This window comes from Bos javanicus, chromosome 10 (assembly GCF_032452875.1).
Source record: "Bos javanicus breed banteng chromosome 10, ARS-OSU_banteng_1.0, whole genome shotgun sequence".
Taxonomy (NCBI): domain Eukaryota; kingdom Metazoa; phylum Chordata; class Mammalia; order Artiodactyla; family Bovidae; genus Bos; species Bos javanicus.
In genome coordinates this window covers 6,521,601-6,539,554 of record NC_083877.1, presented here as the reverse complement: position 1 = coordinate 6,539,554, position 17,954 = coordinate 6,521,601, and the positions used below count along the sequence as shown (strand labels likewise).

Genomic DNA, 17,954 nt, shown 5'->3' with positions numbered 1-17,954 from the left:
CTAGAAAACTGATCACCAATCTTTCAGCCTAACGATGTCTTCAGTAATAAATATGAAGTGTAAATAAATAACAGCAGCTAGTATTATTGAGTGTTGCTGTGTATTAGGCAGTGTCCATGCATTTCACATGCAGTGTCTCATTTAATCTTCACAACTGTTTTACCCTCAGTTTATTGGAAATGGAGGCATAGAGGGACTTTGTTTAACTACCTTCAGAACCTCCAGTTATCCTTTTTTTGCCTTGGTACTTTAGACTGCAAACAGGCTTCTTTCTTCCCAGATGGGTTAGTGCTGACTTACAGCTTTCTCTTGGGTGTAGAAAATGGAGTGAGTGAAGAATGACCTGGCAAGAAAACCTGTTATGTGTGCTAATACCCTTAACTAGGGTCTAAGGTTTGTAATAAGTAAATTTAAATCTTATTTTTTCAAAAGGCAGTTTCTAATTTGTTGACACTTCTTTAAACAGGAACTTCCAAAGAATCAATGCAAAGCATCCCACATTATCTTCAAATAAAAGAAATACTGTTAAGCAGCGATCAAGAATTCCTCCCATGCCATATAATGGATGAGCATTGGAAGTTCTATGTGGAATGTGAGGAGCTAACATTCTAAAGCCTTGCTTTTAAATAACTTATTTGATATTTGTTCATGTTATTAGCCAATGTTCATATTTCGTCTTATTTGGACTGGCGAACCTATTTAACACACATTTTATGAGCTGCTGCTTAAGATGTGTAAGTATAATGTCTATAATAAGAAAAAATGTAACTCTTCAACTATTACAGTAAGATTAATACTTTTTGCAATTAAAGACATTTTTGACATAAACAGTATTGACTCTCTGGCTTTCTTTTTACTATCATAGACTTTTAATCTTTAAATCAACACCTCACTTTTGCATAAATAACAGTTGTTCTCTATGGGAAGTAAGGATACAACTAGGAGTGATAATTGGTCTTAAAAAGTCCCTGGTAAAGTGAATCTACTTCAAAAAAGAACTTAAAACCTTACTACGTACCCCCCATTTACTTTGGAATTTATATTGAAATCAAAATGTAGAATTATGAAAGAGATTTATCATAAGTTTCATAAAATTTAGTGTAGATAGAATTGCAGCTGTGCCAAGTCTTACAGCAAACAGTGAATCAAGGGTTGATTTGGGGCTGATTATTTTAAGTAGGGTGTATATTTTACCTGTAAAGTTTGCTACATTGTCATGAAGATATTTTTAAAGAGTTATATTCAAGAGTTTTATAAGTTTTCATAAGCTTTAAAAAAAAATAAGTGTCTTAGCTGTCTTTGATAGCCATCTTATTCGTATCTGTAATTACCCCAGATTCCCAAATATGCTTTTTAACTCTGTGGCCTGTCTCTGTCATTTTTTGGGTAGAGATGTCAGACTGCAATAAAAATTACTCTAGCAAGTGCTAGAATTTGGTGGGGATGCAGAGGAGCCATAATGTGTTGCTTCTTGATACTTTCTTGGTTTTAAACGTACAGAATCTTAACTGTCTTTAGAATACAGAAGAACCGTGTCAGCAGTTGCCTGTGGAGAGAATTATGGGATTGGAGAGCTACAGGAAAGAAGGACTTCTAACTATGTGCACCCTTTGGCAACTTTGAAATTGGTACTGTGTTTATTCTTTCTATTCAGATAAAAATTTGAAATATCTGAAAAGAAAGCAGCTGAAAAGTTCTGCCTATTAATAAAAGTGTAAAGACAGATCATTTTATTTTTCTTCCTTTGAGAGTCAATTGAAAATGTTCAGGATAAAGTGACCCTACATGTAATGTGTGAGACCTGACAAGAATTTTATTCCATTATCATTTTCTTAGACTACTCTATTTTTCTAATTTTTGAATAGCCTACCTTATTTGGTGATCTGTTTGGCTTTCATTCCTTAAGGAGATATTTAAAACATGGGCCATTTGGGAATATATGTACTAACATGGGAAAATGTATATATAAGTAACTAAAAAAAATGCAGATTGTTAGACAGTATTTAGTATAACTCCTGGTTATGTTAAATAAAAATTATATGCCTTGAGTCCATGTATAATATGTAAGGCCATATATTTATATTTATACATATTTTATATATGGTATATGTACTTTATAAGCTATGAAATGTGTATTTGTATGCAGAAGTATTTGTGTGGTGTTGGGAATGTCCAGTAAAAGGCCTGGAATGTTACAAATAAAACTGCAATGCCTATCCCTAAGGGAGCTGGACTGGGGAAGGTAGAAAGATGTTTTGCAGTTTACATTCAACATTTTAAAAAAGCCAAAAAAGAAAATTTAAAAAGCTAAACATTTCTTTTGTAATTTAAAAATAGTTTAAAAAAGTAACTTAAAAGCAAGTCTTTTGTTTATTAGTGATTACAGTTTATAAAAGTCATACATTCTCAGTTCAGTTCAGTTCAGTCGCTCAGTCATGTCCGACTCTCTGTGACCCCATGGACTGCAGCCCAGCAGGCTTCCCTGTCCCTCATCAACTCCCAGAGTCTACTCAAACTCATGTCCATTGAGTTGGTAATGCCATCCAACCATTTCATCCTCTGTCATCCCCTTCTCCTCCTGCCTTCAATCTTTCCCAGCATCAGGGTCTTTTCCAATGAGTCAGCTCTACGCATCAGGTGGCCAAAGTATTGGAGTTTCAGCTTCAACATCAGTCCCTTCAGTGAACACCCAGGACTGATCTCCTTTAGGATGGACTGGTTGGATCTCCTTGCAGTCCAAGGGACTCTCAAGAGTCTTCTCCAACACCACAGTTCAAAAGCATCAATTCTTCCAATCTTGCAATTCTGAGTTTTCATTTTAGTAATCAAATTCTTAAACTTAATTTTCCAAGCCCATTTAACATTAAATATACCAACCGGTAACTGACATAACACCTGGGGGAGGCATGTGAGTATTGCCCAAACTAAGCACAAGGGTCTACTTCAAGCCAGACTGGGGTCCAGAGAGCTACCTTACCCCAGATCATCCCTCTGAGATGACTGGGTGATTTGGAGTGATGGGAAGACATTTTGTCTATTCTGGGTTCTAAATGAAAGGCTTTTAGACCCTAAAGCATTAGCTTAACTTCTAGACCTTGAGCTATATAAGAGACCTCCAAGAATATCCAATTACTCAATCCCTGATATTTGTATCCTTTCGATAAAATTAGCTTCCTGAACACCTCCAGGATACTCCATACCCAACAAGGAAGTCTGTTCCCTTTCAGACAGGTACTCCTAAATTCTAGAGAGATGGAACCCCAATCACCTGGGACTCACTCAGAATCCTGTTATGACAAAATAACACTCCTTTTAAGACTTGAATTACAGATTAGCTTCCACTGGCCTGATAGCTGGCAGTGTCCAAGAATACATCTTGCCCTTTTCTCTTCCACTTCTCTTTCATTCAGTCCCTTCAAGTTCCCTTCCTGAGTTCAGTCCTTTATCAGGACTAGACTACGTGCAACCTCATCCCATTTCTCTCACCCCAGTTCTTTCCCTTATAAAAACCTGCAGCACACTGTGCCAAATTATTCTTCCTAAAGGTCTATTGTTACTTCCTTGCTGCTGCTGCGTGAGTAAAATCTCAGCCCAAGGTTTGAGGCTCCTGTTCTCTGGTCCTGACATAACTTTCCAGCTTAATCTCCCAATCATCTGTAACCTTTGACTCACTCTTAAACTCCTTTTTCATCTCTTTTATGGGCTGAAATTGTGTCCTCTCAAAATTCATATGTTGAATTCCTAGCTTGCAGTCGCTCAGAATGTGACTGTATTTGGAGAGAGGATCATTAAAAGAGATGTTTAAAATAAGGCAGTTGAAGTAGGTCCTCATACAGTCTGAATGGTGTCCTTTATGAAAAATTTTTGGCCATACTAAGGGATACCGGGGTGCATATGAACAGGTAAAAGACCCTATAAGGACAGAGAAAAAAGGCAGCCATCTGCAAACAAAGGAGAGAGGCCTCTGAATGAAATCAACCCCGCTGACCCTTCGATCTTAGACTTCTCCCGTCCAGAGAAATAATCTTCTGTTGTTTAAGCCATCCAGTTTGGCAGCCCTGGCAAACTAACACAATCCCTAACTCTACCCAATATTTTGTTTACTATCAAGAATGTTCCCTCTCTCATCTGTCCATTTATGTTTTCCTTATTCTTTGAGCCCTCTCCTCATACATATCCTCCTGGGTTGCTTTCTCAGGCCAAGCACTGAATATTTGCTGCTTGGTATTATTAGTGTTCTTTTCATGGCTTATTTCCCTCAAGTAGCTGGAAAAACTTGTCTTCAAGTAGCTGGAAAACTTGTCGAGGTCAGCTTTATAGTTTTATACTTCATGTTTCCAATAAAATATCTCAGACATACTAGATACTCAAGAACTATCAGAGTATATTCAAGTCACAACAGAAAACCATATTCAAAATGGAAATTTTATTCTTTCATATAACAAGTCCAGAGGTAGAAATCTGGGGGTTGGTTAGCTCTTTAACTCAACAGTGTTATGATTGTTTCCATCTTTCTTCCAGCTCCCCTCAGGGTGCCAAGATGACTCTGCTGTTTCAGGCAGATGTAGATGCAGAAACAGCATCATTAGAAGAAGAAAGAAACATTCCCTCCAACGCACATCATTTGGGAAGAAACCTTCCTCGAATGCCACCACCACCACCCCAGGAAAGTTTATTTCATTAGCCAAAATTTTACCTTCTGCTTGTTCCCACATCAGTCACTAGCCAGGGAAGCGGGCTACCCTTGATTGGCTGAGAAAAGTAAGTACGTGCCCATGTGCAGAAAAGTAGTCAGGTGTACACACTCCGGACTCTGCTGATAACAAAAAGCACGTGAGTAAGGCTGGGGTGGGGTAAGAGCTAGTATTTATTGCACTTAACATACACCAGTCATTGTTATAAGCACTTCCAATGTATTATTTAATCTTAACCACACCCTATGAGGTAGAACTATTGTCCTCATTTTACAGATGAGGAAATCAAGGTATAGGATGAAGTAAACTGGCCCAAAGTCACACATGTACCACCAGGTGGTAGAACTGGGATTCAAACCTGGCAATTTGGTTTCAGAACTCAACGCTGTTAGGTATCATATGTTTCCTCTCTCTCAATCAAAGGTATCTGCCCCAAAAATAGACATGATGATTAAAAGTGTTGACATCTTTCTGAGTGACAGTGGCCCTACTGACTCCTGCCACCTACACATTCTGAGGAGCCAGTGTTGACTCACTTTGGTGAATGACAGGCAGGGCAGACAGGGATGCTCGCTGGTAGAAAATGGAATGCAGAAGTCCTGCTGGAAGAGCTTCAGTACGAATGTGTTGATCCCTGCTCTTGGGCTTTCTCTTTTTCAATCTAGGAGCCCCAGGCATAAAGAAAGTAAAGTTGATTCATCTGAGATACTGCCCAAACTCAGTTTTCATGGAAAACTACCCTGTTAATTGACTGCATGTGCCCATAAGACTTGGGTTTTAAGTCTCATTGGGTTCTCAAGACTGTGAGGGATAAGAGCACATAAACTCCACATGTGTTTTCTTTGGACTCTCTCATTTTCTATTTCTTCTCATTTCATTTTTGTTGAAGCCTGCTTTGCAAAAGGAAACCAGGGATACATCTCTCTTAAACACATAAAAGCCAAGAAATGTGGAAAGTTTCTGCTTAAATGTTAATTGTAATGTTTTCATGTCCTGAATTCTCTTACCAGTTAAATAAGAAGAATGGAATTTGAAGCCATGCCAGATCAAGGATGAGATGGTTAGATAAGCATCACTGACTCAATGGATATGAATTCAAGCAAACTCCAGGAGATAGTGAAGAACAGGGAAACCTGGTGTGCTGCAGTCCATGGGGTTGCAAAGAGTTGGGCACGACTTGGTGACTGAACAATAGATCAAGCTGCCTGTATCTTAAAGTCCCTCATATAGGCTGCATAGTTAACTTCTAAATTCCTTGGCCATATTTGTAAGTTCATATTCTTTCATTTAGGCTCCTTTAAAGTAGGAACAGTAGGTGTGAACATTTGAAGCTATAATGTAAGTAGTGATACTTCTAAAGGTAAAAGCAGTTACCATTTCTGTTTTTAGCTGTTCACGAGATACCTTAAAGTTCAATGATGTCTGGCCTTGTGGCTGAGATACGAAGTTGGCTCATGTCCTTCAAAGCTGGAGGCAAGGAAATGGTGAGGCAAGTTACCCAGCTAGTGGGTGAGCCTTGCCAATCCCCCAGCATCTTCAGTTCAGCACAGCTCTTTTGGTTCTGTTCATTATTGCCTACTCATTAACTGTCGTGAAATGATTAAACAAAACAGAAACTATGTCTCTTTGTGTAAAAATGTCCCCAAAAGAAATGCTGGTGATGGAAATGAAGAGGTTTAAAAAAAGGTTGGTTTGCAATATCTTGTAATAACCTGTAATGGAAAAGAATCTGAAAAAGAACATATATGTGTGTATAACTGAATCACTTTGCTGTACACATGAAACCAATACATTATAAATCAATTATACTTCAGTTTTTTTAAAAGGGGGAAAAAAGAAAATTGGTGATTTTGACCCAAATAAAAAACCAAGATTAAAAAAAAAGGAGTGAACACTTAAATTTGGAAGAGCTTGGCTCTGTGCCACAAATGACTTGATGTATAGTAATGTGAGCCCTAGGGCCCTAAGTCTCTGTAGTGGTGGGTCTCCTTTTCCTTTAGAAGCCAAGCCAAATGACATGAGTCCCTCAGTCGACATACAGGGAAAAGTCTCCTGCCTCCCCAGCCTTAGGGGCCCCTGTTTCTCTGTTTTCCCGAGAGCAAGCTCTTCCCTGAAGCGCTTTTCTGTGAAACTCCATCAGCCAGCCGGCCAGCTCGGGGCCTGGACCGCGCTCTCAGCCACCACTGCCCCAGCACCCCCACATCTCTGTCCCACTCGCCGCACCCCTCCTGGTCCTTTCTCCAAAGCAGGACATGGCTTTAGAAAGGGGAGCCGGGAGGGCCTCGTTGTGAGAAGTTGTATCTAAACATGAGAAACTGCTTACAAGTTTCATTTAGTCTCACTTATATCATGCATATTTTATACGTCTCATGTCTCCTAAATTAAATGGGATTTTCTCCAAGGTCAAGGGCTGTTGTATTTTTGTATTCTTCCATAGCAACCAGTGCAGCATTTTGCACAAGCAAGAGTTCAGTGAATCACATTAGTCTCAAAAGCATTTCATCCTTAAATATACCTTTAAACACTCAGCCAGCAGAGAATCTGGCAAGCTACATGCTTGCTAAGTAAAGGAAAATCCAGGGAAACACATTAAGTATCAGATAGCCAACCCAAGGCTAGACTTCCTTCTTGCTTCCCGTTGGTAGCCTGTGACAAATTCTTATCAGAAAGCCTCCCAAACATGCCAAGATCTGGTCATCTGTGCTTGCCTCCACGCTGGTGAGCCCAGACCTAGAGCTTGAATTATCAGTTTCTGCTGACTTGTGGTGTAATTTCTTGTCTTTTGGATTCAACTTCCCCTCAACTTCTTACCAGCATCCCTGCATGCCTTCAAGTTCCATTCAGCCCCTATTTCCTTAAGATAACCAGCTAAGTTAGTTCTGCAGAAAGACACTGGATCCTATGATGTCTCTGAAGGCCTAAGAAGACTTTAAATACATTAGAAATTCCTCATAAGGTTTCGTGAAAGCAATTCAGATGGCTGGGAAGGGTTTACCACAATTCCAATTTGGGATTTACATGACTTTTCTTAGAAGACATTTCCATTTCTTCCAGGATTACTGTCTTCTTCAAATGGTTTCCTTGGGCCAAGAACAACACAATCAGGACTGGAAGGGTAACCCAGGAGGCACATTATTTTGTGGTGGAATTCCTGAACGAAGAATAGCAAGACCAATGTTTCCCTACCAGTTCTACAACTGATTTGCTGATTTACCTGGACACGTTACTCTTCCTTTGAGCCCCAGGATCCTTGGTTGTATAACAGCACTCAGGATTGCCATAAAGACCAAATAACATGAATGGATTAGAGACCACTCCACAGCATGCTCACTGCTGCAGTATTACAGCATAGTATTATCATAGTCAGAGTAATTCAGAGTTCTTCCACTCTGTATGGCATTTACCTACATCCTTTTCAGCCTCCCATTTCTATAGCAAAACTTCACAAGTAAGATTCTTTCAGGCACACCTTCCCCTTTGGAGCCGTGCTTTTGACAAGCCCTCCTTACCTAGCTTCGCCTTTCCTACTTTTCCTTCAAGGACCTGCTTGGAACTCCCTGTACTCTGAGTGAAGTCCTTTAGTGGTATCCTCAGTGATTATGTCCCTTTGGACATAGTCCAAAGGGAATTCCTCTGAATTCCCCTGGCATGGCTGCCATTTGGTCCCAGGCAGCTGATTCTAAGCATCTTCTGTCTTGTTGGTGATGCATGTTCTGAGTACAGGACATGTGTAGTTACTACCTCTGTAACTTCAGTGTCTTTCTTTGAGGGCAAGGTCTGTGATTTATGCATGCCTCTTTGTATTCTTAGCTCAAACAATGTGTTTTCATTAACAGTGACTTTTGGGGGTTGTACTGGGTTGACAAGTGTCCCCTCAAAGTTCATGTCTTTGCATATGTAATCAAGTTATGAATAGGTCATACTGGATTTCTTTGTTGTTGTTTTACCTCTAAGTCATGTCTAACTCCTTTGCAACCCCATGGACTGTAGCCCACCAGGCTCCTCTCCGTCCATGGGATTTCCTGGGCAAGAATACTGGAGTGGGTTACCATTTCCTCCTCCAGGGGATCTTTCTTGACCCAGGGATCGAACCCTAGTCTCCTGCATTGGCAGGCAGATTCTTTACCACTGAGCCACCAGGGAAGCCCATACTGGACTTAAGATCCTTCAAAGAGAGCACAGTCTGGCCAATGCCTTGATGTCACACTTCTAGACTCTAAATTGTGACAGAATAAGTTTATACTGTCTGAAGTCACCCAGTTTGTAGTGACTTGTTACGGCAGTCCTGGGAGACTAATACCCTAGGAGTGCTAAGCACACTGTAGGGTGTAGTGGAGGCCTTAGGAGGCCACCACCCAGCCTAGGGGCTTCCCTGGTGGCTCAGCAGTAAGGAATCCACCTGCCAACACAGAAGACACAGGTTTGATTCCTGAGTGGGGAAGATCCCCTGGAGAAGGAAATGGCAACCCACTCTAGTATTCTTGCCAGGGAAATCCCATGGACAGAGGAGCTCGGTGGGCTACAGTCCATGGGGTCACAAGAACTGGACATGTCTGAATGACTAAGCATAAACACATACCTATGCAGCTGAGAGGCATCCTTCCTGAAGACCTGGGATGCTGATCAGAGCAAGGCTTTAAGGGAAGAGGGTAACTGAAGAGGACAGGGAATGAACTGAATATAGTCTGGGTAGAAAAGAGTTTACAAGCATTATGGTAAAGGTACTTTTTAATATTTATTTATTTAATTCTGTTTTGGCTGTGTTGGGTCTTAGTGGCAGCACTTGGGATCTTCAGCTCTTGGGCTTAGTTGTCCCACAGCATGTGGGATCTTTAGTTCCTGAGCCAGGGATCTAATGGGTGTCCTCTGCACTGGAAGGCAGATTCTTAACCACTGGACCAACAGGGAAGCCCATACAGGTATTTTTTAAGGTCTTTTCATAGAAACAGTTTACTTTATGACAAAAGGCTGATCCTGCAGTTGGAAACAGGGGTGCAAGTAAGTGAATGGACAACTACTTTATGATATGATATATCCAAATTTTTAAACTGACCAATTTGGGAGAAACTATGTGTGTATGGATTTCATAGCAGCCCTTGCTTAGATAACTGGGGCCTATGGTGGGAGCCGGGCTGAGGGTGGCTGGTGGACCACTGAGCCCTGGAAGTCACAGTTTCCTCAGCTGTTATCTCATGGACACTGGGGCAGACCATGCTAGTCTGAGTTCCGGTTCTGCCATTTACTGGCATGTCATTTCCCCTCACTTGCCTCCCTCTCCTCTGGAAAATCAGAATAGAAAAAATAGCATCTCCCTCATAAAGTTGTGAGGGTTGAAAGATTAATCTGCACAAATTGCTTAGAACAGTGCTCACAGCAGGTAACAGAAGGCTTAGTTGTTCTTATCATTATCATGAGGGAGACCAGAAGGGTGAATAATGTGACCTTTAATGACTCTTCCAGAAACAGGGGGGCCCCACTGGAGAGATAAATGCAAAGTTGGCCATTTGCTTGAAAATAAGTGCAAAGTATTAGAGTATTTATTAAAATACTTCTTTTTCCAAACACTGGGGATTTTTTTTTTTTTTTTAAAGCAGGGTGATCTCAGAGTCTCTACTACTGTGGGCAGATTTCAGAGCCTAGGAGTAAAGGATATGGGGTCCTATGCAGCTCCCTCTTTTAGGATTCCTGGGTCGCAAGGCCTAACCGGTTTTACCTGGTCCGATCTGGCTCCTCACCAACACACCTGGCATACAGCAGGCGCTCAGTCAACGTGGGTTAACTGAGGACGGAAGGAAGAAACCGGCTGGGACTGACTTCCCTGGTGCATCCCTGGCCTGTAAGGTGGCCCCCCAGGAGCCTCGCTGGCCACCAAGGACTCGGAGCGCAGCGAGAGAAGTCTGGAAGGTCGGGAATTAGAAGGTCTGGAAGGTAGGGCATCCACTTCTCAGAGTTGGTCTATTCACAAGAACCCGCCACAAAGGCTGAGGCGTAGATATTGCCCAGTTGGTTAAGTAGGCGTGTTTCCGGCAATTGGGTGAACAGAAATGGGACCGGATACCATGCCGGCACGGCCCGCCACCCTCACCCCCGCTTGACGGTAAAGAGGAAGCCTTAGAGTGTCTATTTGACCTGCAGATACAGACGGGAAAACAACTTTGTAGTCTATTTATGGGGCATAAAACTCCACCTTCCCACTCCACTCCTAGGTATTTCTCCAGGCTGCCTGGGACACTGACCTGTGGGTCTTAACCAGTGAGAGCGAGGCGATTCCTGCAGGACCGGAGCCTCGCAAAGGAAAAAGCAACGAGTCGCAGATGTGTTTGCTCTGTCACCGCCCTCTGATCATCTCTGGGCAAGTCACTTAGCTCTCCAGACCTCCGCTTTCTTGCTGTTGAATGCGGGGAGGGAACCGAAGCTGGCTGACGCTCCGAGCGGCGGCGGAGAGCGCAGCGCACCGCGCACCTGGGAACTTAGTCCCCGGCGCGGCGCAGGGGCCCCGGAGCGCGGGGCCGGAGCTCCCTCTGCGGGAGCGCGGCGGCGACGCTCCTCCTTTCCCTCCACGTCACGGGGGCCGCTCAGCGCGCTCCCAGCCCCCGGCCGGGGGAGAGCGACTCCCCAGCCGGGCGCGCCGAGGAGGTGGCGGCGGAGGACGAGGAGGAGGCGAGAGCCTGGAGCCAGAGGCTGCCGCCGCCGCCGAGGGGCCGGGAGCCTAAAGCGCAGCTCGCGGCCGGGCCGGAGCGACTCGTCCATCCGCGGGGACTCCGCGCCCGGGGCTCCCCCGCTCCCTTTTCGTAAGTCCACTCGGCCACGCAGGCCGGCGAGGAACGCTCGGGGCCAGCGTGCGGGTCTCCTGGCCCAGCCTCGGATGCCCGGGACCCCTTCTTCACGACTTTCATTTCCCCGCCGGGGAGAACTTGGGCTCCGCGTCCCTCGCTCGGTGGGGGAGGGAGAGGTAGGAAGGAAGGGGTCAGCCCGGGGCAGCCGCCGCGCGAGCCTAGCTGAGCCCTGGCCCGGCTGCGCGCCCTCGTTGACTCGGGCCCCTGCCGGTGGCCGGACGCTGCGAAGTTCTCCGAGGCCGCCCGGCTGCGGGGCGGTCAGCGCGCGTCTGCCTGAGGCTGCCCTGCAGAGACGCGGCCGTGGTGCCCGCACCCCGGGCTCCCGGCGCCGGGCAGGGCCGGTCTGGGAGGCCGGGAGCAGCCGGGCGCACCCGCACCTAGGTTTCGTCCCGGGCTCTCTCCGAGCGGTGAGGACGCGGCTCCCCGTCGCGCCCCTTCCGGGGCTGGGGATACTGCGGTCTTTCTCCTCCCGGCCGCCGAGAGCCGCCCAGGTGAGGGGCGAGGGGCGGGTCCGTGAGGGACCTGCGGAGCCGGGGTCGGACGCACGCTGTGCCGCGCCGTCGCCAGCCTCTCCGCAGCCCTGGACCCGCGGCGCGTCGCCGCGCCGCGCTGCCCGGGGGCGGCGGAGGCGAGGGGGCGGCGCGGGACGCGGCGCGCGGGAATGGGCTGCTGGCGTGGCTTCTCCTTTAGGACCAGGTGGGCGTGCGCGTCTCTCGGTAGGTCGCGGATTAGAAGCTGCGGAGCGGTCCTCCCCGCCGCGCCTGCCGCTGGGACGAGCTTCTGCGCTTTTTACGGTCAAGTTTTCGTACCGCAGAGCTGGCCCGGATCGTCCCCTTGTGAGGTGGCGGCACCTCCTCCATCGAGCTGGGAGCCTCCGAGGATCCGAGCCAAGAGATCTAGGCTCTCGAGTCAGTTTACCATCTTCACGTAGGCTAACAGTGCGAGCGGATGGATACTGTATGTATATTTCAGAACTGAGTTGTCCTGCTCAGCGAGGTTTTCCTTGTGGTTGTAGTGGGAACCGTGTTTTCCTCTCGCTGGATAAGGGAGAGGTGACCTTCGCCCTTAGGCACTTGTCGTTCCCTCTTCTCGTCCTTTAAACTGAAAAGAGGCAAACCAGATTAAGGGAGTTGGGAATGACATTCAGTGATATTAAATTAAATGTTCATGTGGTTCGGTAGATAGAAGTCACCTCTTCTGGTTTTACAGAAGCATGCCCTTATTGAACCACCTATCAGTTTAAGACAATCTAGAACCTAGCTGTCAGTTTTGACAGCTTTTGTTGATGGCGTCTTGAGGAAGTAAAATCTTTAAAAGTCAGGAGGTTACTGCAGAAAGCAGTTCCTCTATTGCACTTTCTAAGAATCAATTCTCTGTGAGAAATGATAGATTAAGCTGCTGTTGAATCGTATCATGCTTGTATTTGCAGAGAAACAGTATCCAAAGAATCAGGTTGTGTGGCACTGAGTGAAAGGATTTCCTTTGGGGGCGGGAAGTGGGGACAACTGTAAATTTGTCTCCTTTGAGAGGCACATTTACTGAATGCCACAAGGTCTGCACAGAGGGAGGTAAGAGTGAATGGCGGGTTTTGGGCAGTAAGTCAAGTTTGGCGCTTGGCTTCACACTAAGTACCCTCAGGATAGGTGGGCAGTCAATAGTTATCAAACTGACTTTGAATGAGCTCAGTTGGGCGGGCGGGGGCAGGTGGGGCTGTAGTGATGTCCAGTTCCTGGTCCCCTGAGAATGACTGACGATAGAAGTCACAGAAGCTAACACGTTCACCATCTACTGAAACAATGTTTTGAAGCCCACGTGACAGTGAAATTTGAAGTTTTACTTTGTAGATCATAGAAATTTAATGGTAAGGAGGGACATAGATGGAAACCATAAAAGAGAGCTGCACTGTAGCTCAGAGCGGCCCCTGGAATGTGACTGCTCAGTATGATTTGGTGCCCTGGGCCTTATCATAGCCCCACATACTGGAAGAAAACTGTGATGGCTAAAACTATGATTATGAAGTAAAACTGTGGTTTCCTTTTTTGGTTTAGATGCAGGAAGAAAGCAATAAGATAGGAAGGTTGTGTGATGTGAGGTTGAAAAGCCAATCTGTCCCAAATTCAGTGAGCCCTTACTGTGTGCCAGGCCCATATTGGGGTGCAGGGGGACAGATGTAGCTCACTGATCTGGGGGAGGCAGGAAGCCTTCTTGGGGAGATTTAAGGTGGACCTGATGGATGAGTGGGATTCCCAGGTGGCTCAGTGGTAAAGAACCCACCTGCCAAGGCAGGCAGCACAGGGGACCTGGGTTCAGTCCCTGGGTTGGGAAGATCCCCTGAAGGAGGAAATGGTAACCCACTCCAGTATTCTTGCGTGGAAAATTCCATGGGCAGAGCCTGGCAGGCCACAGTCCCTGGGGTCGCAAAGAGTTGGATACAGTTGAGTGACTAAGCACACAATCACTGTGGTCTGATGGATGAGTAGCAGCCACGTAACTAAGCAGAAGCCACATAACTAATGTAGTAGGTTACAAACAGTCTGATTATGCTGTCATTCCACTGTCAAACTCATAAAACATAAACCATCACCATCTACTGAAGCGATGTTTTGAAACCCACATGACCGTGAAATTTGAAGTTTTACTTTGTAGATCGTGGAAATTTAATGATGAGGAGGAACATAGATGGCAACCATGAAAGAGAGCTGCACTGTAGCTCAGAGCGGCCCCTGGAATGTGACTGCTGAGTCCCTGGCTCTGACCCTTCCACTGCCTACCCTATGACCTTGCACACGTTTCCTTACCTTTCTGCCCTGGTTTCCTGGTCTCTGAAATGGCCCCACGGCGGAGGGGTGTGTGTTCTGGTCCCTGCTCAGGGGCTGTGGGGAGGATTGCCTGTGTGCATGAGGTGTGCACAAGGGAGGCATGTGTGCATTGTGTGTGCACAACACTTGTGTGCACGTCATCTCTGTACAGTGTGTGCCTGTGTGCATTGTACCCGGTGCATAATGAATGCTCGGGAAGCCTTAGAGCGGGTGGTTTTATGATGATGATCTCATTCCCATCTTTTCCAGATGTAGATTCGGAGACTCAGAATTTTGAGATCCTGTCCAAGTCCAGAGAGCCCAACAGCAGTGGAAGTTAAGGCCAGGATCCCATTTGCCTGACTCACAGGCAGGGTCACTCCCCCTTAGCAAGTCAACAAGTATAACATGCTGGATGCTGCATGAAATTCATAAAAGGATCTGGTCACTGCTTGTCAGAATGCAATAAGCAAAGCAGATAATAACAATGTCAAGGCTTACAGACTTTTCCCAAGCAATTTAGAGATATATGTTTTGTATTAATTTGCATTGCTTTGCATGCTATTTTATATGCATTTTCACATGCTGGTTATTTACCAACTGGGATCTACAGGCTGAAGCTTCACATATATAAGATCAAATTATATTAATCAGGAGTTGAATGCAGCTGCTTCAAAACCTAATGGGCCCCCAGGCATGGTGTGCTCAGTGTGGATTTTAAGGGAAAGGATTGGGTCAATATTTACTATTTTAGAAGATATGGGAAACCAGATACCATTTGGTAAAAGCAGGTCACATCTTAATATGTAATGAAGCTTGATTTGCTGAACACAATAGAAAATTCAGGAAAAGTAGAAGACCAGAGGGAAACTGCCTATTATATAAAAATGCCAGAAATGGAAGCAGAAGTCTGCTTTGTGAAGCTGAGCTAGTAAGAAACACTAAGGGTCAGAAAGCAAAGGTGGAACTTCTGCTAAACAATAAGGTTTTAAAAGGAGCATATTCTTAAATATAAATGTGTGGTGTTTCAAAACCAGTAAATTCTCCCTAATTTGGACTTAGCAGAAAAACAGGCCATTGTGTCTTAGGAAAATCTTAGAAATATATATATATATATATTGTGAAAACAAGATGTTGTTTCTTAGAGCACCGGTTCTCAAAGTGTGATCCCTGGACAAGCTGCATGAGCGTCACCTGGGAACTTGCTAGAAATGCCAATTCTGCATCCATCAGACTGGCTAAATCAGAACCTCTGCCAGTGGGGCCCAGTAAACCTATGAATTAATATTTGCAGCCATGCCTCTTTGTTTTTTCCCTTCTTTGGTTTTAGCCTTCCGTTTCCCTCCTGTGGTCACTAGCTCACTGTGCTGCTTACTTTTCCATCAGACAGTGTCCTGGTAGAGGGTGGTACCCAGACACAGACCCATCCGTTCCTCTGTCCCACAGTCTACGCTGATGGAAAATGCTAAGATCCCTTTAGGCTCTAACGTTCTACAGCTTGTGGTTTTCATGTTGCCCAGGATTATACTGGTTTGGTTTCTGGTTTGGTTTTTCTGCCTTTTAAAAATCTTTTGGCAGTCTTGTACCAAACAAACTGGGACTCTTCCTGAATATACAGTCAGCCAAAACCCTGAACCATTCTCTCCAGATGCTCCTGTGAAATCACGTTTCTCCAGCTGGTACGATGCAGTTAATTTCGTGGACCTGACTGTTAGCCTTTGTATGTATCTCTGTTCAGTTTCATCTTACTAGACCCAAGTTTGCCCAGATCTGTTTGGGTCCTTCTGTCCTTTTTCACGTGAACCTTTGAGCCCTCTGCTGATCTCTCTGCTGGTGTCCTGGCCCGAGGAAGTAAATAACAACAGGAGCATCTCGATTAGAGGCCTTTGTCACAGTTAATGAGGCTTAAAAACTTGGCATCTTTATGGACCCTGGGGGGGCCTAAAATTGGAAGAATGCTTGTCATCAGCCCCACTGGTGTTTGCATTTAAATTACTGCTGTTCGGAAGTGCCCCTCGCGTGGTTTCTCCACGTGAGGCCTGTTTCCCAGATCCTTCCTGAGTGCCCCCCATGGTTCAGTCTCCCTAGTACATTCGGCAGGAGCAGTTGGTCTCTGACAATTGCTTTTCCGTCCCTATTATGTTTATACCATCAGCGTCTTGGTTTTTTGCGTAGGTGATCCAAGGTAAGTTTCAGCTTGTTAATGGTCAGATTAAGGTGAATTCAGAAATTTCCAACTAATGGGAAGTAAAAATATGTGCCTTGTCATTTCTCTCTGCTTCAGGACTCTATCCCTCCAGGCTCTAGAATTTAGATATTTTGTGGTCAAGTCTGTATTTTGCTGGGAGATTAGGGTTATTTAATTTTTTTTTAATGTGAAATTTTGCTCATATATGATTCTCTTTTTTAATTTTATTTTATTTTTTAAACTTTACATAATTGTATTAGTTTTGCCAAATATCAAAATGAATCCATCACAGGTATACATGTGCTCCCCATCCTGAACCCTCCTCCCTCCTCCCTCCCCATACCATCCCTCTGGGTCATCCCAGTGCACTAGCCCCAAGCATCCAGTATCGTGCATTGAACCTGGACTGGCATCTTGTTTCATACATGATATTTTACATGTTTCAATGCCATTCTCCCAAATCTTCCCACCCTCTCCCTCTCCCACAGAGTCCATAAGACTGTTCCATTCATCAGTACACAGGGTTATTGTTATCATCTTTCTAAATTCCATATATATGCGTTAGTATACTGTATTGGTGTTTTTCCTTCTGGCTTACTTCACTCTGTATAATAGGCTCCAGTTTCATCCACCTCATTAGAACTGATTCAAATGAATTCTTTTTAATGGCTGAGTAATACTCCATTGTGTATATGTACCACAGCTTTCTTATCCATTCATCTGCTGATGGGCATCTAGGTTGCTTCCATGTCCTGGCTATTATAAACAGTGCTGCGATGAACACTGGGGTACACGTGTCTCTTTCCCTTCTGGTTTCCTCGGTGTGTATGCCCAGCAGTGGGATTGCTGGATCATAAGGCAGTTCTATTTCCAGTTTTTTAAGGAATCTCCACACTGTTCTCCATAGTGGCTGTACTAGTTTGCATTCCCATCAACAGTGTAAGAGGGTTCCCTTTTCTCCACACCCTCTCCAACATTTATTATTTGTAGACTTTTGGATCGCAGCCATTCTGACTGGTGTGAAATGGTACCTCATAGTGGTCTTGATTTGCATTTCTCTGATAATGAGTGATGTTGAGCATCTTTTCATGTGTTTGTTAGCCATCTGTATGTCTTCTTTGGAGAAATGTCTATTTAGTTCTTTGGCCCATTTTTTGATTGGGTCATTTATTTTTCTGGAGTTGAGCTGTAGGAGTTGCTTGTATATTTTTGAGATTAGTTGTTTGTCAGTTGCTTCATTTGCTATTATTTTCTCCCATTCTGAAGGCTGTCTTTTCACCTTGCTGATAGTTTCCTTTGATGTGCAGAAGTTTTTAAGGTTAATTAGGTCCCATTTGTTTATTTTTGCTTTTATTTCCGATATTCTGGGAGGTGGGTCATAGAGGATCCTGCTGTGATGTATGTCAGAGAGTTGATTCTTAAAGGAGTACACTTAAAT

At 44.7% G+C, this 17,954-nt stretch overlaps 2 protein-coding genes across 4 annotated transcripts in view; both read left to right on the top strand.

Annotated features, from left to right (window-relative positions):
- The window catches only part of ANKRD31 (ankyrin repeat domain 31), a 137,715-nt gene extending 135,964 nt beyond the window's left edge, over window positions 1-1,751 (top strand). For 2 of the 3 annotated variants that reach the window (XR_009738979.1, XR_009738978.1), the window contains 2 exons: window positions 467-734; window positions 1,501-1,751. Coding sequence is in view for 1 of the 3 variants with exons in the window: in XM_061429988.1 (XP_061285972.1) it covers window positions 467-612 (146 nt within the window). In the remaining 2 variants the exon portion in view is untranslated. Of the gene's footprint in view, window positions 1-466; window positions 829-1,500 lie in introns of those variants that run through there. The other variant, XM_061429988.1, reaches the window with a different exon arrangement.
- Window positions 1,752-11,393: 9,642 nt separating this feature from the next.
- The window catches only part of GCNT4 (glucosaminyl (N-acetyl) transferase 4), a 30,749-nt gene continuing 24,188 nt past the window's right edge, over window positions 11,394-17,954 (top strand). Inside the window, exon 1 of the mRNA XM_061429986.1 lies at window positions 11,394-11,485. The gene's annotated coding sequence lies outside the window, so the exon portion shown is untranslated. The remainder of the gene's footprint in view (window positions 11,486-17,954) is intronic.